The sequence below is a fragment of the Gigantopelta aegis genome, chromosome 3 (assembly GCF_016097555.1).
Source record: "Gigantopelta aegis isolate Gae_Host chromosome 3, Gae_host_genome, whole genome shotgun sequence".
Classification (NCBI taxonomy): domain Eukaryota; kingdom Metazoa; phylum Mollusca; class Gastropoda; order Neomphalida; family Peltospiridae; genus Gigantopelta; species Gigantopelta aegis.
The window spans coordinates 41,116,512-41,144,341 of NC_054701.1; the positions used below are offsets into that span (position 1 = coordinate 41,116,512).

At 36.7% G+C, this 27,830-nt stretch overlaps 1 protein-coding gene across 2 annotated transcripts; it reads right to left on the minus strand.

Annotated features, from left to right (window-relative positions):
- Positions 1-1,410: 1,410 nt before the first annotated feature.
- Positions 1,411-27,601, minus strand: LOC121368047. Of its 2 annotated transcripts, none has more exons than XM_041492563.1 (13): positions 27,578-27,601; positions 23,226-24,817; positions 20,998-21,530; positions 19,635-19,722; positions 17,551-17,648; positions 15,666-15,699; positions 14,259-14,395; positions 11,681-11,832; positions 10,874-10,941; positions 7,770-7,992; positions 6,342-6,411; positions 5,494-5,627; positions 1,411-2,567 (listed from the first exon to the last, which is right to left on the minus strand). In XM_041492563.1, exons 2-13 carry the CDS (start codon positions 24,755-24,757, stop codon positions 2,478-2,480), a joined length of 3,159 nt encoding a protein of 1,052 aa, XP_041348497.1. In that variant the 5' UTR covers positions 24,758-24,817; positions 27,578-27,601; the 3' UTR covers positions 1,411-2,477. The 2 variants fall into 2 exon arrangements, with proteins under 2 accessions (XP_041348497.1, XP_041348498.1); XM_041492564.1 differs by having other exon boundaries at positions 27,439-27,591.
- Positions 27,602-27,830: the final 229 nt, after the last annotated feature.

Below are 27,830 nucleotides of genomic sequence, written 5' to 3' on the forward strand. Positions count from 1 at the left end.
AATGCAACAATATAACATTATCTGCATCTTAAAATATTGAATTAGTATGATGTAGCTCAGTGGTAGAGTTCTCGCTTGAGATATATTGAGGATATTTCATGTTTTTTTGTCAAATACGATTTTTATCTCATCGAGTGAAGTTTGCAATCATATCTCACGAGTCTCATGATTATATTTGACAAAAAAAACATGAAATGTTCCATTTATTATATAAATTTTGGCAATTTATCTTTATTTTTAAAATGCCAGCAGCAAAATAGTTCCAGCTTTCTTACAGTGAAGACAACACTTTCTACAGTGATGATAACACATTTAGAGTTAAATAGTGAAATTTTCACTCTAAAATGTGTTACCGTCACTGAGTGACTGATAACACTTTTATTTCACCGATATTTCACTAAATGTTATATAATAAAATGGGTCATAGGATTTTATACTTTGATAGATCGATGTTTTTTTTATAATTAGTTCTTATTAATAAATTGGTGGATCCATTTTTATGTCCCATGATGGTTGTGGTTATTAATGTTCGATCTATGGAAAAATCCATATAACAGATCGATTGCAGCTTTTCTGTAGAAACAACCTGTGGAACTGCAGTGGGTTTTTTTTCTGTTACACTCATGATCAAGTATCAAAATAACCACCAAAAACCCCCAATTAAAATGTCTATAGTGTCATTAACCAATTACCGCTTTCCTTTCTAAATTGGTTTCGAGCGTAAAAGTTCAAATTGGACAGTAATGGAATAAAAACCCAATGCCCATCAGCCTTAAACCTAATAGGGTTTTTGTTACAAAGTGGGGGAAATCTTTTTCTTCTTTTTTGCCAAGAACAATTCCCTAAAATTGTTTGTTAAAAACATGTTTGCCTGTCCCACTTCTATTATTGGAACAAATTTAGTTTTTTGTTCTACAAGTTTTCATTTGTCTACGTCAATCAATTACATAAGCCTATGAGACAGGGGGCAGGGGGGCAACTGCCCCCCCCCCCCCCCGTGCTGAAACAATTCCTCAAATTCTGGCAATTTTTTTCAGATATTTGGGCAAAACATACTAACCCGAGACCTTTTTAATTACCATGTATTTCCATCATTCCACCCGTAAAATTAGCTGTAATCCATGTAATGAGTAGTAGTGATTCGTTTGCAACCCTATATAACATAAATGTTGTTATCCAGATTCAGGCATTTTTCAATTTGGGCAAAAACCAGTCTGCCCCCACCCCCTACAAAAATGGGAGACCGTACAACTATGATCAATTGGTGTGCATTTTATATTCCAAAACACTTGAACTGGTCCCATATTTAATAGAAATTAGTCAGTAGTGTGACCCTCGGTTGTTTAACAGTTTACATCTGTGTGTAATTTCTTTTTTTAATAAAAACAAAACAAAACAAAAACACTCAAAGATATGGGGTTTTTTTTATTTCACTGTTTTTATTTGTCAGTCACTGGTTTCCGATTTAACAGTATACAATCCATATCAAACACTGAGATTTTAATGTATACAGACAATGTAACAGGCTAATGAGTTAGAATACCAACTTTACAAGCCTCTGAAAAACTGTGCAAAAATTGTGCAAATATTATAATTTTGTTGTTCATTTGTGTATTAAATTTAGGGCATAATATGATAATTTACTTTGTTGCAGTGGGTTAGCCACAATAAGTTCAATTAACAGAAATGCATTAAGTGAATTTTCAATTCTTAGAGGCCTGCATTATTCTGTAACGGTAGAACTGTGGAACTTCAGGAAGCTGTGTCATGTCATGACTGATGATTTGCATGAACAGAATGACGAATCAAATTAAATATTGTGCCCTGAATATGTAAATTTTGTTTTGACACAAAACTATATTTCCATATACTATATACATACATTGAAATTTCAATGTAAAACAAGAAAGCCTGTGAAAGTCTATTACAAAGTAAATGAATTGAGTCAGACTTGTACTGCATAAAAAGTGATATCTTGTGACTAGCATGAAATCAGTTTCTTTTACGTCATATTATATCAGGGCAAAGAGTAACTGCATGAACAAAACATTGACATTTATAATAATTAAAGACCATCAAATACCGTTATCTCAACACTGAATGAAACAAACGAATAAATTCGATGACAGCTGCATGATCTTTATAGGGAGGGAGGTCAACATCCAAAAAGGAAACCTATGGTATTCGAATGTACACTAGCATACATTACGATTTAAATTGTACTTTGAAGTTTAAGGGAAAGGGTGCGCACTCACCCCCCCCCCCCAGATCCGTGCATATATATGGTTCAAAAATAAACACAACAGTTGTTGGTGAAAATTATACCATAGAATAATTTCTTGACTTTGATATGTTTTGAGCAACTGAGATTAAAAGAGATTTGAGATGATTTACTTTGCATTCATTAAAATGAATTTCTTAAAGGTACATGAGTAATTAATGAGTTGTTTGGCAAGAGACAGGATTTTCTGTGGCAGTTATCTCCTTGCTATTCTTCGAGCACGAAACTTGCCGGCAGTTTGTGTCATGAGAACCGTGTCCACATACGGGATGAAGTCGACACGTTTCTGAAAATAAAACAGGATAAAAAGAAATATTCTCGTAAGTGAAAATTCTTACATAAGATTTTAAAAATAAAGGTAAAACACACAAAATGTAAAGAAAAAAAAAAACATAATTACATTATAAATACACATAATTACATTATAATTGACATAATTACATTATAATTGACATAATTACATTATAATTGTTTTATAGTGAACAAAAAAGCACAATGCCAAACAAAGGAAGGATTTTACAAAGACACCCCAGTACATTGGGGGCGGGACATAGCCCAGTGGTAAGGCGCTCACATGATGCGTGGTTGGTGTGGGATCGATCCCCGTCGGTGGGCCCATTGGGCTATTTCTCATTCCAGCCAGTGCACCACTACTGGTATATCAAAGGCCGTGGTATGTACCACCCTGTCTGTGGGATGGTGCATATAAAGGATCCCTTGCTGCTAATCGAAAAGTGTAGCCTATGAAGTGGCGACAGTGGGTTTTCTCTCTCAATATCTGTGTCTGACGCCATATAACTGTAAATAAAATTTACACTAAACAATGCTCATCAGTGGCTATTACAGTTAAAATTTGTTTTCTTTAACAACAACACTAGAGCATATCAATTAAGTAATCGTCAGATATTGGCTGTCAAACATTTGAAAATTCTGACAAATAGTCTTAAAGGAAACCAACTACATTTTGCCGTTACTTGCAAGGAATCTTTTACAGGTATTTTCCCCAGACAGGACAGCACATACCAGTCATGGGGCACTGGTTGAGCATATATTAAGTATTAACATGTTACTAGCAACTATTGGTTTAGTTTAAAAAAAAAAAAAAAATGACACCACTGGAGCTCATTGATTAATTAATCATTGGCTATTGGATGTCAGACATTTGGTAATTCTGACATGTAGTTATCAGAGAAAACCCGCTACATTTTTCCTAATGCTGCGAGGGATCTTTTATATGCACTTTTCCACAGACAGGAAAGCACAAACCACAGTTTTTGTCCAGTCGCGGTACACTGGTTGGAATGTGATTATTTACAGAATAAGAGAAGAAACTAGCAGCTGACACATTTTTACTCTTTCATTTCATTTCAACTTATTTTTGTGCTTATATCCAATTAAGGTTCAAGCATGCTGTCCTGGGCACACACCTCGGCTATCTGGGCTGTCTGTACAGGACATTGGGTTAGTTGTTAGTTGGTTGGTAGTTAGTGAAAGAGAAGAGGGTGTAGTGGCCTTACACCTACCCATTGAGCCCTTAAAGGTAGGGTCAACTCCAACAAGAGCCTTATGTGTTGGAAAGATGCATCCCCGTACCACCAACACATACTGACACTTTAGCAAATGAAAAACGTGTAATTTTAGAGTTAATAAAAAAACCATGATTATTCCTGCTAACAGGGGGCAGCCATTTTGTTTAGTTTTTGTGACGTCTGGTGGGATAGCTTGGGGCGAAGTGACGTCAGCTCCTGACCATCTCCTGTATGTACAGTGTAAACAAAAGCAGTAATTTTCGACAAGGCGCTTCTCTTTGATCAACCTGACTTGTAAAACAGCATAAATGACGCAAATAATATAATAAACTATTTAACTAAATATATTTCAAGTTGCATTAACGGAACAAAATGGGGTTATAGTATTTTTCTCTGTTAAATAATCCAAAAGAAAAATGTACACTATTAGGCCTATTGATATGCTACGTTGGAGCAAAAACGACAACCCACGATACCCAAGTGACAATTTTCTTTTCTTTGGGACTACGTAATTGGTCAGTTCTGTGGTTTTAGATGGAATAGTCTACTTAATCAATAATTTTACAGAACTATTTACAGTAATAAACCATGTCCATTACAATTTTAGGGGCGAAAGGTAATATTCCACAATACCGGTATGTATTTTGTGTCTAGACAGCGTCAATTAATTGGCTCGTCTGGTTACCAATCAAATACACACCTGCCATTTAGGAATCACAGGTAGAAGCGACTAACGGCATAGACCAATTAACTAAGAAAACAATCAGTGTATCATTTCAGTACGTATGTTAATGCATGGGCAAAACATTGTTAATTGTTTCGACTTGTTGTATAGCCACTTTGACAATGGTATTTTATTTTGTATTGAAAAATAATATATGTATATATTGATATACTTATTCTCTATTGCTGGCTTACTAGGATGTGTATTATTACAGAACATTGCAATGCATGACTATTTATCATCCCGTAAAAACCAGGTAGATTGTGTTTCTCTAGTTCTAAGGCTCATTCCTGATGTTATGCGTTAAGTATTACGTAACCACCAGCTTGCCAGAGGCGTACTCACTGAGAAGGTACAAAATGGCTGCGCCCATTATATATAATAGCCGTCACATTTAACCGTTTTATTAATTAACTATACGATTATATGTATTGATATTAAGCAATAATGTGCATTATATATCGTTGAATATGCATACCAGGCCAAATGCCTTAATTGTCCTCTCCTTTAAGAACTTGCTCTGGGTTGGGAGCTGGTACCGGGCTGCGAACCCTGTACCTACCAGCCTAACCATAGCTTAACCACTGCGCCACCGAGGCTGGTTTTTACTCTTATCATCAGTCAGCACAAAGGGGTCTTTTATATGTGGTAGAGTGCTGGCCTGTTGTGTGATGGGTGCCAGAATCAATCACTCTTGATGGACCCAAGTTTTTCCCAGACCCCCACAACTGGTACATCAAATGGTTTATGACATATTATAGGTAGGTTGTAGGATAAATGACAATATCGTGTTAGACACCAAAACAGCCATAGTTAAAAATGTGCTAATATGCTAAATATTCCTTTTGTCTCGGTCAGACAGACATGGTAGCGCATAACCTGGCTTGTGACATACTAGATGACGAACCCCGACTGAACCAGGCAAAGGTAACACCAGAAACCCATAATAGTGTAGTTACCTGTTGTAGGAGAACGTTATGCGGAATTGTGTTATTGCCCTTCAAGATTGTATTAACATTTTGCAGTCTTTCAGCTGACAGCGGTGTCGTGATATAGATCTTCTTCAACTCCATGTCTATTCCACGAACAATACCTGAAAGTGAAAAAGAAAGTCTACAGCATTAGTTTTGTACACAGTGTAGCCAAAACAAACACCAAGAAGAATTAAAAACATCTAATTTTACTACTGAAATAACAAACAGCAATTTGGCTAGCAATTTATTTCACAATTTAAAAATGAAAATCACTTAAATATTGTCATATTAAAAGCAAACAAATATGTCCACGGACACCAGTGACCTGAAATGGGATGGGTATGTACAAGCTGGTGTATAAAAAATAATAAATAATGGACACGATCAATACAGTACTATTTACCCTCTTTATTTCCCATTTATTGTAATGGAGAATTAAAAAGCTAATAAAAACATTTCTTAAAAAAGACCCTACTTGTAAGCATCAGTATAGAGTCATTTGAACACAAACAAATTAATGGACAAGCCAAATGATATATACTGATGGAAAGAAATAAAGGATCACACAGATACATGTAGCAACAAGAAATAATGACTGCATCAAAAATCAATTCATACTGTCAGAAGTTGACTGGGAACATATAGGCAGCACATTCAACACTACAGACATTCAATCCCACATTACAAGTTGGTATGAAATACAGACATTACTACACTAGTTGTGAATTAAATTTGGTCTACAATTTGATGTGTTCCCTTATTTCTTTCCATCAGTATATGCCATCTGCTCCATTTATGGGTGGGCATAAAGCGACATCATTCTTTTAACTAACCTAGTCCAAGACACTGACAAACAGGCACTTCATCAAAAAACCAAGGAGAATCTTCATTGGGCCTGTGAGCCTGAAAATAAAATAAAAATAACTTGCAATTCAGAAATTGTTGACCTAATAACCGATAATCGTTCACTAGTTTTCAGATAAGAATAAAATTTGGGTGGAAAATGTCAGATGAATTTGTATGTAGGTGCTTATGAACTTGGATATAAAGTTCATGTGACAAAATGTAAAGCAATAAATATTTCAAACAAAACATTGTTATAAAAAGGACCGAGTACATATTTAAAATAAAGTTTGTTTGTTTTGTTTAACAACGCCACTAGAACACATTGATTAATTAGTCATATGCTATTGGATGTCAAACATTTTGTAATTCTGACTCATAGTAATCAGAGAAAATCCACTACATTGTTCCATTTGTAGCAAGGTATCTTTTATATGCACCATCCCACAGACAGGAAAGCAAATACCATGGTCTTTGACCAGTTGTGGTGCACTGGTTGGAACGAAAAAAAAACCCAATCAGTTCCATGGATCTACTGAGGTGGTCCAATCCTGCGACGCAACCACCTCAAGCAAACACTCAACCGACTGACCTAAATCCTGCCCTCTAAAAAAGAACCTACCGGTACATGAAAATGTTTAATTACCATTAAGCAAACAAAATGTAAATCGGTCTCTGGTCAGACCAAAGTTCCAGAATTGATGCACAATGCAGCTTTTTTGTGCTTTTTTTTAAAAGCATGGATTGCACAGAAAAGGCAAAAAGGTGGGTATATTTAGTTTTTTATGTCCTCCTCATCTACTTTGGTCTATCCTCAATGGCCATGGTGCCCCCTCCTTTGCCTTGGTACCTTAAATATTTTCCTAAATAACAGCACAGGGTTTTTTGTACAACCCACAGGTTACTCCTGCAAAAATAGACGTCATACCTCGGGATTTATTTTAGGGGGGTTAAACGTTGATGCGTGAGGGCAAAATAGATGCGCGCACTGACCAGACTAGAAACTTATTTTGTTTGGCCTAATAGTGTTCAAGCATTTAAATACGTCTTGCAACACCTTCAGACTTTGATGCAACAGTATTGGTATGCACCACACACTCCTCATCACTTTAAGATTCTGTTTCTGTTTTTGTAAAACTTATTGAAGATTCAAGCACGCTGATATGACTACACAACTCAGCTATCTGGGCTGTCTGTCCAAGACAAAGGTTAATGGTTAGCTGCTAACACTTAATGGCTTTACACCTTCCCATTGAGCTGTTAAAACTCACTTTCGGTGGAAGCAGGCACCTGGATATGAACCCAGTTCCTAATCTTATGGCCGATGGCTTGACCACTACATCAATGAAGCCGGTTCCTTTAAGATCTAAGACTGTATGCCTTAAGCTAAAAGAAGCAATAAAAATGAAAAACATTACCTGTGCCAGGTCAGCGTGACACAGCGCCACCACGCTGGCATTGAGAGCACAGAACACTTGGGATGGCTTCACTGCGTAGTGGCAGACGTGAACTCCGACCGCAGACCACGGCACGGTGTATGGGGTCAGAGAGTTTAGGGTCTTCCTCGGTTTGACGAGAGCTGACAAATACACCAGCAGCGACATGTTTCTGTGGTCAACAGGCTTCCAGTTCGAAATAACACTGCAAACAGATTTTTAAAAAGAGATAAAATAATGCCATTAATTGTGTACATAGTGCAGTTTATATGATGAAGTGACACCCAGTGATGATATGCTTCTGTGGTAAGTAGATTTCTAGTTCAAAATACATATGTAACACAAAAAGGAAAAAATTAGAACAACAGTTTTCTAATTCAAAATAACACTGCAAAAATTGAAAGAAAGGAATTACAGTAAAACACCTTTAAACTGGACATCCATGGAATCAAGTAAAAACTGGTTTTAAGGGGTTTAGAAAGGTTTTGTTATGTACTGATATTTAAAAAGGGGCTGGTAATTCCAGTTTACTGAGTGTGTGGTTTTGAAAGCTTTCACTATACAAGTATATCATTAACGATATACACTGTACAATATATATGATGAAATAATCTGGTAGGTACCAGGTATAAATCCTGGGACCAAATCTCACCCAGAATGAGTATTACCCTAATATTTTGTGTTTTGCCCACAGACCATATTTTAAAACATTGAAATTCACCCCTGTACAGGCAGGGGCTGAAATTTAATTTTTTTACCATTATCCCAAAGGAATAGTGAATTTCAAAAAACACTATTCAGTCTAAAAATGTACTATCCCTTCAATTATTAAAGGAACATTCCTCAGTTTGCTGCAATTTTTAAGATGTTATCAACTAACAGAGACTTTTTAATGATTGTAATTACATATCAACTAGATTTTTCTGCGTAAAATATTAGTAGCTGTATATTAAACGTGTTTCTGATCGTTCTAATATTTGTACTAGATTAAATTTCATTTTATTCTCTAAAATATAATTTTTTCGTACGTGCAAAATTATTTGAAGACAAAATCCAGTTTGGGCTTCTTACAAATATTAAAACGACCAAAAACACATTGAATATACACACACTGATATTTTAAATAAGAAAATATATTTAATATGCAAGTTTAATCATAGAAATATTTTATTTACAATGCAGCAAACTCAGGAATGTCCCTTTAATGTACCACTAGTTTTCCTGACTGTGCAACGTTGCCCTGTACAACACTGCGTAACGAACAATTGTTTATATACCAGTCTATGCATTACTGCGTACTAGCTGGAATTACAAACGAACTCGCTCCAAACATTAGTCTCGATCAAAAAGACGTTTATTTTGTACCGGTAAGTGCATGAGAAAGGTCTTAGTAGCGCGAGGATGGTCTTAGTAGCGCGAGGATTTGTTCTGCAGAAAAATGTAGCTCAAAAAAAAAGTGTAAGCGGGATAGTCGCAGGCGATTTTCTGTATTCCGTGCTTTATTTTCACTTTCATGGCGGAATATTGGAAGAATTGTTTTACTATTCCGTTTCGAAATTTACTATTTGCGGAATAGCGTAAAATTCGACCCCTGCTGTGGCTTACCTGCCACTGTAGGCTATATGACCTTTTTTCTTCTTTTTTTTTTTACACAAAAGCTAAATAACAAAACAAAATTCAAAATTCAAAAGTGTTCATGTCAAAATTTCCTGGAGCTGGTCTGGTGCTTATAAAAGTTTTAGTCTAGACTCGAGAGTCTGAGACACTAATGTCATGACAACGCCATACAAATTGCATGCGTATGACGTCATTAGAGATTGAGTCTGGACTCTAAATGTTTGATAAGCAGCACGGACCCTGATCTTGCTATCTGTCACCTCCCAAGCTTTCACAAGGCAGTTCAAATGAAGCTCTGTGCAATGCACCCTTTTTTTGTGTAACCATGCATACACAATGATACTAATTTAATCATAGCAATTCAAAGGTGAAAATAATTCACCAACTGTTTTCACTAATTTACGCTTACACCCAGGACCGACCTCGGTGGCATCGTGGGTTAGGCCATCGGTCAACAGGCTGATAGGTATTGGGTTCGGATCCCAGTCAAGGCATGGGATTTTTAATCCAGATACCGACTCCAAACCCTGAGTGAGTGCTCCGCAAGGCTCAATGGGTAGGTGTAAACCACTTGCACCGACCAGTGATCCATAGCTGGTTCAACAAAGGCAATGGTTTGTGCTATCCTGCCTGTGGGAAGTGCAAATAAAAGATCCCTTGCTGCTAATCGGAAAAAGTAGTTTATGTAGTGGCGACAGCGGGTTTCCTCTCAAAATCTGTGTGGTCCTTAACCATATGTCTGACGTCATATAACCGTAAATAAAATGTGTTGAGTGCGTCGTTAAATAAAACATTTCTTTCTTTATTACACCCAGTGTAAAATAACAAAACAAGCAACTTGACACACGTTACCGCTTATTGAATAACAATGTTAGTGGCAACGATCATTTTCATGATCACACATTAATCATTCTAGCTTTCTGCTGGAGTGGGCAAACTCATAATCGTTTTTTTTTTTTTAACACAAAAAACAAACATTTATTGCTAAATGCAGCTTATCTGGTGCAGTGGCCAATACACAACAAATTACGGTAATAGCTCAACGAGAAAGTAATAAGACAGATTCTGACTCAGTGTTCATGTAAATTTTAAAATTATGTAACCAGTTCTTGTTAACAGAATGTGGTAGTTGCCATGGCTAGTGATATTCAATGTTGGGATAGTACATAACTACCATTGCTATGGCTAGTGAAAAAAAGTTGTCAATTAAATGCTGCATTTAAGTCTATTTTGTAAATATGAATATCCTGTCCCCTCCACTAAATCTAACGGGTTTTAAACTCTGTCTCCTTCTTTAGGTGACATATCAGATTATTACTATTAGTAAAATAGTATTTACTTAAAGTAGGGCTAGTGATTTTTTAACTGTGGCTAGTAAATTTTTTAAATCACTTGATCCTATGGCTAGTGGATTTTTTTATAAAAATTCTAGAAGCCCCATGTTTAAGTTCAAGTAAATGTTGACTCACCTTTGCATATTGTCCGAAAGAGATTTCAGTCTTATAAGTTCATGTGTTTTTCTATTCAGCTGTGAAGCCTAATCCAGGTCAAAAATATATCAACATATAATTATAAATAAATGAACATAAATCAGTATATTTTCATTTCAAACAAAACGGTTATCTTCTGCATTTCTATTATCTTAAAAAAAAAAAAAAACGTTCTGAGAGTACTGCTAAAGGAATACAGTCCCTACTGGGCCCGACACATTTTTGTATTTGGGAGATTCATAATTCTGTGAAACCCGGGTAAATTGTCATGAATGTCAAACTTGATCTATAACAGAACATGGTAAAGCTATATACAAAATTTGATGTTAAACATTTAGTAATAATATTGACATGTAGTCTTAGAGAGGAAACCCGCTACATTTTTCCATTAGTAGCATGGGATCTTTTATATGCACCATCCCACAGATAGGATAGCACATACCATGGCCTTTGAAATACCAGTCGTGATGCACTGGCTGGAATGAGAAATAGTGCGATGGGCCCACCGACGGGGATCGATCCCAACCAAACCCACTGCACATCAAGCGAGTGCTTTACCACTAGGCTACATCCCGCCCCTGAGAAAATTAGACCAAACTGTGTGACCAACCGATGATGTCATTTTGATAAACGACATCATTACTTTCTTCTGTGACAGGAACACTTTTTGGGTGATATTTTCACTTCGAAATGACAGCGTTATTACTTTACTGATAAATATTTTCTGATATTTTATTGAATGTTGTTATAACAGTAAACTAGACTGGCATCTGGAAGTTTTCTTACTGGTTTTTGACTGAAGCACCATCCTGGCTCCTCGACGACGTATTCTGGAGTGATGGGTTTGAAGCTGTTGAGACTCGACGGTGAATCAAGTTGAATAATCAGCGTCGGCATGGTGATGTGAATTGTATCCATCAAGAGACACAACCCTAAACCTGCAAAAAAACTACATTATTATTAAACTGAATCCAAAAGGAAAGTTCACAATTTGGCAAAATATAGCAAAATTTGTAATTAAGGTAAAAATAAAAGCTATTTGGGGAATTTCTCATACAAATATCTACCAAACAAATTCAAAGGCAAGATTTGTTTAATGACAACTTGGTATATTAAAATATTTTAAGTTATGGTTGTTTGGTGTCGAACATCTGATTATTCCGACAGTGAGTGAGGAAACCCATTTCTATCACATAAACTGTACTAACAAAACAGCAGCACAGTAAATTTAAAGGGACATTCCTGATTTTGCTGCAATGTTTAAGATGTTATCAACTACGTACGTACGTACAAAATTATTTGAAGACAAAATCCAGTTGGGGCTTGTTCCAAATATTGAGACGACCAGAAACACATTGAATATACAGACACTGATATTCTAAACAAGAAAATATATTTAATAAGTAAGTTTAATTGTAGAAATACTGTATTAGTCAGAAACATCTTACAATGCAACAAACTCAGGAATGTCCCTTTAATAAGTATAGTTTGTCTAATAACATGACTAGAGCACAGACTAATTAATCATTGCCTATTGGATTTAGTAATTCTAACATTAGTCTTACGAAACCCACTACATTTTTCCATCAGCAGCAAGGGATCTTTTATATGCACTTTACCATATTGATATATTAATCATGTGATGCTGGTTGGAATGGAAAAAAACCAACAAGTCCATAGAGGGGGTTTGATCCTACAACCCGAGGACCTCAGATGTGCATTCTACTGACTGAGCTAAATTCTGCAATTAGTGATTTTTTATAGGAAGGAAATGTTTTAATTAACGACGCACATTTTAATTACGGTTTTATGGCGTCGGATATATGGTTAAGGTCCACACAGATTATAGAGAGAGGAAACCTGCTGTCGCCACTTCATGGGCTACTCTTTTCGATTAGCAGCAAGGATCTTTTATTTGCGCTTCCCACAGGCAGGATAGCACAAACCATGGCCTTTGTTGAACCAGTTATGGATCACTGGTCGGTGCAAGTGGTTTACACCTACCCATTGAGCCTTGCGGAGCACTCACTCAGGGTTTGGAGTCGGTATCTGGATTAAAAATCCCATGCCTCGACTGGATAACACATACCACGGCCTTTGATATACCAGTCGTGGTGCACTGGCTGGAGCGAGAAATAGCCCAATGGGCCCAAACTGAATGCGCATCAAGCGAACGTTTTTTCAATGGGCTATGCACCGCCCTGATCTTTTATAGCTACCAAAATCAACTATATTTGGTAAATAACTGCTTGAACTATATTGTGTTGATTGTCAACGGTTTGGGCGGGGCAGGACGTAGCCCAGTGGTTAAAGCACTCGCTTGATGTGCGGTAGGTTTGAAATTGATCTGCGTCAGTAGGCCCATTGGGCTATTTCTTATTCCAACCAGTGCACCACGACTGGCATATCAAAGGCTGTGGAATGTGCTATCCTGTCTGTGGGATGGTGCATATAAAAGATCCCATTCTGCATTTGGAAAAATGTAGCGGGTTTCCTCTGATGACTTGGTGCCAAAATTACTAAATGTTTGACATCCAATAGCTGATGATTAAATAATCAATGTGTTCTAAGGTGGACGACAGTCACTTTTCGCACCCTTTTTGGAGTTCATACACAATAAATATAGCACATCTTACCGTAATTTCACTTGAAATCCATATTTCGTAAAAGGTACAATTTTTTAATCACAAGATTTTCTTCAAACACATTCAGATGTATTAGTAATGTTCAAACAAAAAAATTTCAATAGCAAGTTTGCATTGGAATTTTTCCAGCATTCATAAAACGGAAACATCATGTACCCAGTGTATGGTTATTGTAAGGCGATTCAAAGTGACGTCATTGAAATACTGATTCAAATTCAAAATTAGCTATATTATTACAATGCTTCGCCACATTAAAATAAAAACTGGTCTAATAATCGTGACCCCTGTCAAATTTTTATAACAAGCGGACAACGTTATTGTTATTTTTCATAATTCTGGACAAAATATTAATTTTAAGTTTCAAAAGATGAAAGAAATAAAAAGTACCATTTGTCAAATATATCATTTTATTTACTGTGTACGAAGCCAAAACAAGGGTGCAAAAAGTGACTGTCGTTGACGTCAGTGATGTTGCACTGGTGTAGGAAGCGAAGGGTCAAGGGGGGCATGTTTCCCCCCCCCCCTCACTTTTCAGATATTTTTGCTTTATATTTGCTTTATAATAGTGTAAAAGTGTGTAAATATAAAAGTGTCCCCCCCCCCCCCCCCCCCACCTTTTTGGCACCTTCCTACGCCACTGTATTGTTAAACAAAACAAACTTCTTTTTTTGATAACAAAGGTTCTGAAAATGTCTGTGTGTAAACATGACTGCCAGTACCGTCAATCCAGCCCATGGTGTTGACTATGAGAGGAGCTGGCGATCGCATCTTCTTATAGGAACTGTAGACATACTGCAGCTGACTGACGTACACACTCGGGTTGTCTGAGGGAGTGGCGCCTCCAAAGAAACACATACTGAAAAGAACATTAAATGTTCTTTAGCCAAAGACACCATAAATTGAAAAGCCATTACAGTGAAACCTGCCACAAGCAGCTGCTACCTGTCTTGAGTTTCTAAATAAATTACAATTTTCAACCTCTAGAAAGTGACTACCTGTCTAGATAATGTGGTCAGAAGTCACCTAAATTGGATCCTCTAATCACTAAAATATGTTTGTTTTGAAAGCACAGTAAATTGTGGTTCTCTGTAAACTATAGAATGCACATTAAGAGTGCAGACAGTAAAAACAATCCAAATAACAATGACAACAAACATTTTTAAAGATCTGCTTAAGACAGGTCTGACTGTACTTTGAACCAAATACTGAATGTCAAAAGCATAAATGAATGCTTCAAACAATATACAAAATACACGAAGGAAGGAAGGAAATGTTTTATTTAACGACACACTCAACACATTTTATTTACGGTTATATGGCGTCCGACATATGGTTAAGGACCACACAGATTTTGAGAGAGGAAACCCGCTGTCGCCACTTCATGGGCTACTCTTTTCGATTAGCAGCAAGGGATCTTTTATATGCACCATCCCACAGACAGAATAGTACATACCACGGCCTTTGATATGTCAGTCGTGGTGCACTGGCTGAAACGAGAAATAGCCCAATGGGCCCACCGATGGGGATCGATCCCAGACCGACAGCGCATCAAGCGAGTGCTTTACCACTGGGCTAAGTCCCGCCGCTTAAATATAAAATCCTTTCAGTTTACATTTTCTAGCTGCTGTAATAACAGAAGTGGCAATGGAAGTGCATACACTGTTAAATAATCACAAAAACAGTGTTTGTCATTTAAAACGTAACATTAAAATTATATAGTCCTTATATATGTTTAAATATGTTAATGCAAGACAATGAGTGTCATAAGAATAAAATACAGTCACAATGTTATTAACGACTAAATTGAAATAATGAAATCCCTTCAAACCTAACATTAAGTATAACTCAAGTCTAAGATACCAAAATAAAATTTACATATTTAAAAACTGAGAAATTTAAAATTAATATAAATAAGAAATATTTCAAAATTGAGAAATTTAAAATTAATACAAATAAGAAATATTTCACATTTGAGAAATTTAAAATTAATATAAACAAAGCATATTTCAAGTTTGAGAAACTTAAAAATAATATAAATAAGAAATATTTCAAGTCTGAGAAATTTAAAATTAATATAAATAAGAAATGTTTTGTATCCTATCACAATAGAAAAAAACCCCATATACCTCTGTGGTTCTCTTTGGTGTGTAAATGGAGGTCCTAAAAAGAAAAAATTAAATGCTTAATCCATGGTTGATCACTTACTGATGTTATCACAAATAAAACAAATCCTACAATTGAATATTTTCACACAAACATATTCCGATGTCACAAAACAGACCTATTATTTTTCTTTAAATAAAGCAGGATGTCCTCATTATCTTTGAAAGTAGGAAGCTGTTTTGAGAAAAGTTGGTGGCTGAATCTGCTTAACAGCTATAAGCATAAAACGTAGACAGTAATGGAGACTGTAGTATCTGTCAAAAATCACTGCCTGTTGTCTAGTAATGAACACTCAGTAAGAGCCATATAAAAATGTTCAAGTTTAGCAAGTAGTAGATCAGAAGAGATCAGGCCCTTTCTAATCTAAGGGCCCTATGGGCAACCTAGGGAGACACCCCAGCATCAACGAGGTCTTAATTAAGAGCTACTCTCGGCCTACTAAAATCCAAACTTATACGTAGCTCCCTACCATTCACCTTTAGAACGACCATCAAAACTGCGCCAAAATTTCTTCATTAAAAATGCACACCATTTCTCTTTGGCTTAATCCTACAGAAATTACATAGCACCATACCACCTCCCGCCTGTTACCAACTACGGTTGGACTGCTGGTGCTCCCTTGTACCTGCCAGTGCAGGCGGTCCCTCCTTCACCTCCCCAACCTCTTCCTGTCCTGGACGGAGGAACCGGCCGAGGTTGGTACTTGTGTCAGGACAGGCGCACGCTACAACAGCTTGCTCCGAATGTGCACGTTAACCTGTTTGGCATTGGCATTGGCAAGTAGTATCAAAATGTACAAACTGTAAAGTGTACTCCACTTGGGAGATATTTGTAAACACTGTGGGAAATGTTTTCTATATAGACTGCTACAAAGTTGGGTATGGAAAGAAAGAAAAAAAGAAATGTTTTATTTAACGACGCATTCAACACATTTTATTGACGGTTATATGGCGTCAGACATATGGTTAAGGACCACACAGATTTTGAGAGGAAACCCGCTGCCGCCACTACATGGGCTACTCTTTCCGATTAGCAGCAAGGGATCTTTTATTTGCGCTTCCCACAGGCAGGATAGCACAAACCATGACCTTTGTTGAACCAGTTATGGATCACTGGTCGGTGCAAGTGGTTTACACCTACCCATTGAGCCTTGCGGGGCACTCACTCAGGGTTTGGAATCGGTATCTGGATTAAAAATCCCATGCCTCGACTGGGATCTGAACTCAGTACCTACCAACCTGTAGACCGATGGCCTAACCACGACGCCACCGAGGCCGGTAAGTTGGGTATGGGTGCACAGAGGAAAATGTTCCTACTTTTGTTTATGACACAACAGTACATTTTATATTTTCTCCAATTATCCATGGCCTAAATACAAATTCCATTACGTTTTAGTACTGGAAAACGACATGCAAATTTCACGATTGTTATTATTTGCATGAACCCTAGAAGTCAATATGGAAGCACCCAACCACCCCAATGAAATGTTACCTTATTCTGGGTTGAAGGAAATGTTTTTTTTATTTAACGACGCACTCAACACATTTTATTTACGGTTATATGGCGTCAAACATATGGTTAAGGACCACACAGATATAGAGAGGAAACCCACCGTCACCAGTTCATGGGCTACTCTTTTTGATTAGCAGCAAGGGATCTTTTATATGCACCATCCCACAGACAGGATAACACATACCACGGCCTTTGATATACCAGTCGTGGTGCACTAGCTGGATTATTCTGGGTTGAAGCTGGTATTGGGATGTGAACATAGAAGTTTCCAGCCTTAAAGTCAATGGTTTATCACTGCACTTCACGAGACCGGTTACAGTAACAAGACAAACTCACCTAACAGAGGCTCAGTGAGTCTGTGAAGACAGATGGAGCCAGACGGTGTGAGCTCCGACTGACCGACGTCACACTCAAGAAAACACACCTCACTGGTTCTGAAATTAAAAATTACACTCAAATCATTCACATGGCAAACGTTAGAATTACACTGTGTGTACTACTATGGACATAATGGATGGAAATGTTTTATTTAACGACGCACTCAACACATTTTATTTATGGTTATATGGCACCAGACATATGGTTAAGGACCACACAGATACAGAGAGAGGAAACCCACTGTCGCCACTTCATGGGCTACTCTTTTGGATTAGCAGCAAGGGATCTTTTATATGCACCATCCCACAACAGACAGGGTAGTTACAGTCGTAGTGCACTGGCTGGAGCGAGAAATAGCCCAATGAGCCCAGTGACGGGGATCGATCCCAAACTGACCACGCATCAAGCTAATGCTTTACCACTGGGCTACACCCCGCCCCTGGACATAACGGTTGAATACCTTTGAGAAAATCTAAGAATATGCCCACGACAGATGTACTTGGACCTTCAGTGGATGTAAACAGGTGTCAAATAGTTGATAAACTGACTAACAACAGTATGGTAAAGCGGCTTCTCCCCAAATCATCAAATTGCAAATTAAAGTTGAATTTTATTAATTCGCCAAGGAGCTAATTTGAAAATCAAATACACAGAATTCATTGAAAAATATTATTATTTTGTTATTATATTTTATCTGGCTAACTGAAGCTAAACTTTGCAAACAGATTTTCTGCTCAATTTCACTAAATTACTAACCATTTCTCAAACCCTGAATAGTGTGGTACCAGTTTGTTTTTAATGCAATACTGTTGACATCATGTTACAGTATTGTTAATATGGTAGGCTCTACTCTTGTCTTTTGTTTTCTATCCTGAATTAAGCCAGAACATGGTATATGACCTGTTTGTTTACGACTGGATACAATATTTATTTAATAAAAGACCAAAATAATTAGTCAATATTTTGACATTTTACAAATAAGATACCGGTAGTGTATTAAAAGTGAATGCTAATTAGTTAATATTTTCAAAAATATTGTACAAACCACCAAGACATTTTATTTAAGGATTGTCAGTTATTTCTTTTACGTTCATCTTGGTATGAACAAAAAGAATCATCCGTAAACTGTGAATCTGTGAAGCCGTTCTCACATAAGTTTGCTGATGATTTGTTTGTGCTCATACCAAGATGAATGTAAAAGAAATAACCGACAATACTTATGATGAAATTTGAATCATACTTGCTAATAATAACACTCAAAGTTAATACTTTATTTTGAATTATTTTTGGTCCATAAACAATTAATAACACTTGCCCATATAAAATAACGTCATCAGATATGATATTCCCTGACGACATAATTTTTACGTTCATCGACAAATAAATAAACTCCCACTGCTACCAATGGACCAATGGGATGACGTTATATTGTAATGAACGTAACACAAATTTAATTATTAAAGATCCACATTTTGATTAGTCACCTATGAATCATCAACTTCTATCTGACATTGCCATGAAAAAACAAATGTATCACATTATAGGATCAGGTTTCAATCACACAGTAATAATAAAATTTTAAAGACTCTCTAGCAACAATTACAAGTATCAAAGAAAGAAAGAAGTGTTTTATTTAACGACGCACTCAACACATTTTATTTACGGTTATATGGCGTCAGACATATGGTTCAGGACCACACAGATTTTGAGAGGAAACCCGCTGTCGCCACTACATGGGCTACTCTTCCGATTGGCAGCAAGGGATCTTTTATTTGCGCTTCCCACAGGCAGGATAGCACAAACCATGGCCTTTGTTGAACCAGTTATGGATCACTGGTCGGTGCAAGTGGTTTACACCTACCCATTGAGCCTTGCGGAGCACTCACTCAGGGTTTGGAGTCGGTATCTGGATTAAAAATCCCATGTCTCGACTGGGATCCGAACCCAGTACCTACCAGCCTGTAGACCGATGGCCTGCCACGACGCCACCGAGGCCGGTTTACAAGTATCAGTTACTGAATATCATCGAAGCGAGAACTAACACATTGAGTGCCGCATTCACCAGCATACGTGCAGCGGTCGACTTCCCACAATTCTTTCCCGCGCACACTAGAACAACAGGGGGTGTGTCTGAAAAAACAACAATAGGTTCAGTTTACTAACAGAGAAAAAAAATATGAAAACGTGAATTTAAGAAAAAGAAGGATTTTCTTTAATGGCACCATTGTAGCACACCGATTCATTAATTATTGACTATTGCATTTGAAAGATTTGGAAAATCTGTATGTAGTACGAGAGAAAACCTGCTATAATTTACCCATCAGCAGCATCTTTATTATTCACTTTCTCAAAGACAGGACTGTACATACCAGTCATGGAGCCAGGCCGGATTTAGACCTTGGGGGGGACCTGGTGCACTTCAGGTTAGGGGGCCCCTCAACACAGAAATTAAATTACATGACAAATAAAAAAATTGACTAATTTTATAATAATTACATTTTTTTTGATAAAGGAAGTCCTTATTCTGGGGGGCTCCTCTGGCAAGGTGGCCCGGGGCAATTGCCACCTTATAAATCCGGCACTACATAGAGCACTGGCTGGAGTGAGAAATATCTGAATTGGCCAACCGATAGGGATCGATCCTAGACCGACTACACATCAGGAGAGCACTTTACCACTGGGCTATGTCTCGCCCCCAGAAGAAAACATAAGATTAAAATGGGTAATATCAATGAGTCAACTTATTTTTAAGGATTTGTTCTCAGTGAGTTAAAAAACAGCCTGTCTGCATATTTTAAATCACAAGGCCTGATATGGCTTTACAAAATGATGTCAAAGGACTTTTAACACACACACACACACACAAGCATGCACACACAAACAGATACAGACACACACAAACAGATACAGACACACACAAACAGATACAGACACACACTAACAGATACACACACACACACACACACAAACAGATACAGACACACACACAGATACACACACACACAAACAGATACACACACACACAAACAGATACACACACACACACACAAACAGATACAGAAACACACACACAAACAGATGCAGACACACACACACACACACACACAAACAGATACAGACACACATACACACAGATACAGACACACACACACAAACAGATACAGACACACACACACAAACAGATACAGACACACACACACACACAAACAGATACAGACAAACACACACACACAGACATAGACAGACACACACATACACAACTGAGCACAAATATTAAAGGAACCGGAAGTTAACCTAGGAAAGAGGTAGTTTTATAGTGTGAGACACAATAAATGGTTAATTAAATTACTACAAATGCTATTCATGAGACTAGTTTAAATTTGTTTAAATTGTTACATAACTTACCACTGTATTTGATGAGGTTAACCCACTTGTCAATGGAACGGACGTAACCGTCAGATAAAGACAAAACAGACAAATTTATCCTATCAGGTGACGCCACAGCTAGGCCAACAGACTGCAGAACTTTGTTACACCTTTTGGAAGCACCAATACTCAGGGAAAACAGATTCGTGTAAGGCGGAACGTCACACAGGTAATCTAACGAATCCGAGTGGATTCTGTCGATTCTTAACAAAACATACAATTCGTCAGTCTTAGAATCAATCTCATCTAACAAAGCAGAATCATCTGAAAGATCTGCTATATCTGGTTTTAACACTGACAGATTGACTCCCAATGAGGTTTCTAGGGTCAGAAGACTGTTGCTGGAAGGGGAGAAAACTCTGCAAGGTGGCAAGTTCCTGGTTATGCTGTATTGCAGGATACTGGCACTGCCACATACGACCCCGATCAACGCTCGTCCCTGGAGACAGATCTGTCGAGGGTGAGGCAGCAGCAGCAGAACTCCACAATCTTTCGTCTTCAAAGCCAGCATTCTAAAACAAAAACATCTATATAATAAATTACAATTTACTTAATTTTGATTGCACTTACAAAAAAAATGGATGTTATCCTTCGATAAACATCAGAATATGACATCATTACATAAAACAGGTCATAAAAAGAACGTTAGAAACTGATGTTTGTGTATTTTTAACTAACCAAATAAAAAAAATTATGATAAAAATTTAATTCTAAAAATTGTTTGTCATTTGTAGAATAAATTTGCTTCATTATGTTACGCGATTTTATACAATTTAAGACTTTTATACATTGATAAATTCACCATTTCTTTTTTTTTAATTCTTATATAGCATTGGTATTGATATTAGCAGCCAGGTAATATCTTTAAAAACATATATGGGTGGAATACAGCTTAATGATAGATTGACTGGTCATAGGATCAATCCCACTCAGTACAGGCCTTGAATTTGTCAAATTACAGGGAAAGGCCATTTAGCCTAGACTGATGGAGATTTGTTTTAGGGCATTACAGCCAGAAGACAGGGTAACATACAACAAGTGTCTTAATCAAAATAAAAGAAGTGTGAATGATTTTATGTTTTTGAAATAAAACAACTTTTGGAAGTTGCTTTCAAATTATGATGACCAATTAGTAACATGTAAAATAAGGCACGGCCAGTTTCAAACTTTGGCTGCGATACTGTTCAATTTTCAGGGCATTGGAAAATATGACTAAAGAAGAAGGAAATGATTTATTTAAAAACGCACTCAGCACATTGTATTTAATGTTATATGGCGTCGGACATATGGTTATGGACCACACAGATATTGAGAGAGGAAACCCGATGTCGCCACTTCATGAGCTACTCTTTTTGATTCGCAGCAAAGGGGAAAATGTGACTAGGGCACTGCAGTAATTTGCCACATACATGTAGCTGCCTTAAATTCAAGCCCTGTCAGTAGAACCAATGATTTTCATTCATTATTTTTCATTTCAACTTATTTTCGTGTTTATATCCAATTAAGGTTCAAGCATGTTGTCCTGGGCACACACCTCAGCTGTCTGTCCAGGACAGTGGTTTAGTTGTTAGTGGTTAGTGAGAGAGAAGAGGGTGTAATGGTCTTACACCTACCCACCAAGTCATTAAAACCTGCTCTGGGTGGGAGCCGGTATTGGGCTGCGAACCCTGTGCTTACCAGCTGTATGTCCAATGGTGTAACCACAACACCACCTCCTCTGTGCCTCACATTTGGTATACCAAAGTCTGTGTTGTATACATCGTATGTAAAAGATACATTGCTGCCATTTGCTAAGAGTATCTCATGTGGTATAAGTGAATTTCTCTAACATATTCTAGACCAAGTATTAAATCATTTATTTTAGGAAAGGAAATGTTTTATTTAATGACACAATCAACACATTTTATTTATGGTTACATGAGGTCGGACATTTGGTTAAGGACCACACAGATATTGAGAGGAAACCCGCTGTTGCCACTTCATGTTCTAATCTTTTCGTTTATTTTAGACACCAAATATCTGTAATTTAAAATATGCAGATGTATTATAATAAGAAAACATTTGTTTTTCTTCCCCATAAAAGTAAATATTGAAAAGAAAATGTAAAATGTGCTGAGAAAATTAGTTCTACACTCGAAACTGTTTCATGTCATTGTACATACTACATGTATTAAAGTAAAAATAAAATGTCTCAAAACAAAGTTTACCTTGGTTTCTTGTGTGTTTTTTGTACATCATCTGCAGTGGCGTCTGCATCATCTATAGTGATATCCGCATCATCCATAGTGACGTCTGCATCATCCATAGTGACGTCTGCATCATCTAAAGTGACGTCTGCATCATCCAAAGTGACATCTGCAGTACGTTCTTCTTCATCATTACCCTCAGAGGAAGAGCGATCAGACGCTGCATCATATTCTTGCACTGATTTTGACGTCTGCTTATTTTTATTACGCATTGTTTTAGTTTCTTTTACCTTTTTTGATTTTATTTGTTTATCTTTGCTTCTGTCATGTTTATTGATGGTGAAAGTTGAATTTACATTGGGACTGTTTTCCTGTTTTGATGTGTCATCATCGTTTATCTCAAAACTCTGTGGTGATGATGGAGAACTGCATTTGAATCCCTTATCATCAGTCATTTCAGAAAATGTCTTCCATTTTGAAATCAGCACAGATTTAGGGATATTCAAACGTGCACCACTGCTACTCATTTTGCTGACACGTGTATTAATATCACTTGTGCTTTTACTTTTTGTAAACTTTTTACTCACTTTTTTACTGTCAACTCTGGTTTTTCTTTCTTTTATCTGTACAGCAGATGATGATTTCATTAAATTTACATCAATAACTTCTGGAACCATCTCTACTGCATCATCAATGATGGCCACATCTGTTTCATCATAAAAATTCTCAGAAGACCGTTTAGATTTCCGAGATGCTGTCTGCTTGTCATCAAATGTGCTCGCATCCTCATGGACTGAGGTGTACATCGAACTAGAAGATCTGGTGGCAGATTTTCTTTTCTTGGTTTTAGATTTTCTTTCACGGTTTTGCTTAATAACTTCAGTTTGTTCTACCAATTCTTCCCTGTGTTTCCTTTTAGCAGGCATGTTAGAAACACTTTCTGCACAATCATTTTGCAAGTCATCACCTGCTGAGACAATTCTGGTTATCTTTCTGTTTTTACGTTTATCAGTTTTCTTCAAATCACTTTTTAATTTGTCATCATTTATTTTTATATTTTCAGTAGAAATCTTTCTGTTTTTCTTTCCACGTTTCACCAACTTGTTAGTCAACTTTTCTTCCACATAATTTTCTGTGTCACCACCGTTGGTAGTATTTTTCCTCTCTCTTTTCCTGAGATCACGTTGAGGCAAGCTATCTGTCACATTTTCTGAAACTAGGTCAACTTTTGTACTAATCTCTCCTGAAACACTTCTGTGCCTAGTTTTGTGTTTCGCTTCAGGCAGTTGTTTAGAAATACTTTCTACTAATTCAGTATTTGTATTTTTTGTACTAGTTCCTTGAGAACTACTTCTAGTTTTCCTCTCAGGTGTAGCTGACAATACAGACACATGATCGGAAAGTTCACCAAATTTGCTTTTTTTCCGACGTCTGTAAATGGCACGATCTTTGATTTTATGTTCACCGGACTTAATTTGATCGAACTCATTGTTTTTTGTGGTTTTGTTCATAAACACTTTGAATGCAGATACTCTTGTCCGTGTCCGGCCCATTCTCTAGAATCTAGTCGTTCCAACTACTTGGCTGTCATCAGTAAATAAGGAAATATATTTCTGAAATGAAAAAAAACTAATTTAAAATTTAGATCTATATATATTGGGAAATGTTATATTTAACGACGCACTCAACACATTTTATTTACGGTTATATGCCATCAGACATATGATTAAGGACCACACAGATATGTAGAGAGGAAACCTGCTCTTTTCGATTAGCAGCAAGGGATCTTTTATATGCACCATCCCACAGACAGGATAGCACATACCACAGCCTTTGATATACCAGTCGTGGTGCACTGGTTGGAACGAGAAATAGCCCAATGGGCCACCGACGGGGATCAATCCTAAACCGACCTCACATCAAGTGAGTGCTTTACCACTGGGCTATGTCCCACGCCTATATATATCGGATGCCCGATAAAAAAATAATAACCTTACTGAATATGAAAATGTATTAAAGAAAGCCCCAATGAGAACTGTAACTACATAGATATTTGCTACATTCGATGAAAATTTTAGACCCATACAAGAAATATTGTTAAAATAGCAACAGCTTCAAAATTATAAGTAAAACAAATGTGACGCTTATTGGCATCATTTTTTTTTTTTACTTACAATTTTGAACGGATTGCTACATATTCAGTAGGATTATCATTTTTTTTAAGACCACCCAAAATATGTACAGATGTATATGCTTACACACAGGTATAAATTGTAAAGATTGCTTATTATGATTTCATTAAAAAATAAGAACTTAAAAGTCATTGATCACAGTCCCAGCACGAAAAATACATCGCTACTGGGTGTTAAACTTAGTAAATGCAAACTGTAGGCCTAAGTGATGAACAGCAGCAATATAAAAATGCAAGAGGTAAACTATAACAGAATCCCGAACTTAGCCTCAGCTAAATATAATTTATTTTAGTATACATTTATCTCTTGAAAAATTACCTGCAATTCTATTGTAATTTTAGCAGGTCAATTTTTACTTCACAAAAAAATGGACTGCTTTTAGTGTGCCGCTAGTTTGAACTGTGAATCTACAATACATTTCTCTGGGAGACTTATGACGATCACATGTCAGACATTTCATTGTATTGAAGTTTACATGTCTTATTGGGCCAAGAACACTGAGCACTTGTGAACAATTTGACTGGTACCATTGTCTTCTATCACATCACATTTGTTTAACGTTATGTGCAAAAACCAGTCTAGCGACCGACCACAATCACTCACTCTCCTGAACATGCCTCTGGTTTGCGTACAAATATAGCACTCTCATCGGAAACGAGGACTGCTCCAACGCCTTCTGATTTATTGGAACTCAAAGACTGTTTTAACATATCTCAGTGTTTTGTTTATTCTGAAGTGTGATGTAATATGTTTTGTATGTAGGAGTATTATTCACAGCTAAATTGGAAATAACTTAGCGCATAACTGAATTCACAGGCCTATCAACATGTTCACGATTTTCATGGTATATTTAATTCACAAACATATTTATGTATACGGTAAGCAGCATATCAACACACCCAGGCAGTACCTCTCATTTAATTTACTTGCAAGAAAATAGGAGTCACATACCATTTAAAGGGACACACCCTAGTTACAGCTATTTGTTAACCATTACGGCGTTGTTTTTCGCTATTAAACCCCAATTTTCACAAATAAAATTGCTCTTTACTTACATTTTATTATTTAGAATACACATTTCCATTCACCTGAAGTGCTTTTTGGTAATCCTGATGTTTGTAAAACCACGAAATGGATTTTTTGCATTTTTTCACAAGACGTTCTGTCGAGAAAAAACAGTTAAGCAAACGAGGTCCAATCTATTTTTAGAGGGGATATTTCCATTTCAATGTCACAGACGTTGGTATATCACGTGACCGTTATCATTTTGGTTCGGTTTGTTTTCTCGTGCACGGTTCGCGCAGTCAACATCCGATTTGTTGTTCATTTGTGTGATTTATTCTTCACAGTTCATAAACATTTTCAGTAACAATAAAGTTCAGACAAGTAAGTGTCTCAATACAAAACGTTACAAACCCTTAAAACCAATAATTTTGCTAAGTCTTACGATACCTGGAGAGGGATACAACCAGGACAGAACAGTTGGAACATATCCAGGAGACGTGAAACGAACGCACCCCAAGTCTGTGAAATTTGTCGTGACGTAGGCATTGTTGTGCTTTGAGCGACATCTACCGATGACATCAGAATACTAACTTTCAAAATTATTTCAAGCAATTGGGACATGGGGATTCCCATGGTATTTATCGATATAAAACCTGCTTTTTCACTCCATTTGATAAAAACGTGATCTAAGTGTGTTACAGGTTTGTAGATTAACCAAATTATAATTTATTTTCGCTGGATGGAACTATGGTGTGCGGCTTTAAGAGATATGATGGATGTTTTTATCAGCTAAAAATCAGTTAAATTTTTGGGGGTATTGGGCACTGGTTTCAACCTGTAGTGTAACAACTGAATACTAAATAAAAATGTATTTATTTATTGGCAATGAATAATATGGCAAGAGTTCATCCCAGAACATGTAAGTGAGTATAGTGACTTTTTATAAATTTATGTATAAGAAAATAGTTGGGCTCAGTCTGCAAAGGTATTTTCACCCAGGGTGAGAGAACACATTTCTATAGTATAATGGCCTTCACCTGTTGGTGTGTTTATCTTTTGTGTTTTATACAGAACCTTCACATATCAAATGTACAATCGCTTTTTTTCTGTCGATCTGTGAAAACAACAACAAATCATTAGATAAATAAACCTCGATAAAACTGAAACAATACTGACACGACAAAACAGCATGGACTTCGGTAGACTGATACAAAGTGGTGTAGTGATCGTAACATTTAATGTAGTAAAACTATGGAGTTCTCTTTGTACTGTGATTGACCACAAAGGTGACCTGTCATTGATTAAAAAAAAAAAAAAAAGGTGACTGAATAAGTAACAACGAATTAATATGCATCAAATACAGGTTTGGAAAAAGAAAACAACCCACATGTGTCCATTCATCAAAATAAGCGAAACAAATTTACACGAT

Bases quoted from the DNA above. Each gene is read 5' to 3' on its own strand.
- LOC121368047 (XM_041492563.1), bottom strand. From the start codon at position 24,757: ATGGGCCGGACACGGACAAGAGTATCTGCATTCAAAGTGTTTATGAAC. The intron at 17,649-19,634 runs GTTAGTTCTCGC...TTTTAATTTCAG, and splicing joins GTGAATGCGGCACTCAATGT to AACCAGTGAGGTGTGTTTTC. The intron at 14,396-15,665 runs GTATATGGGGTT...TGTTCTTTTCAG, and splicing joins CACCAAAGAGAACCACAGAG to TATGTGTTTCTTTGGAGGCG.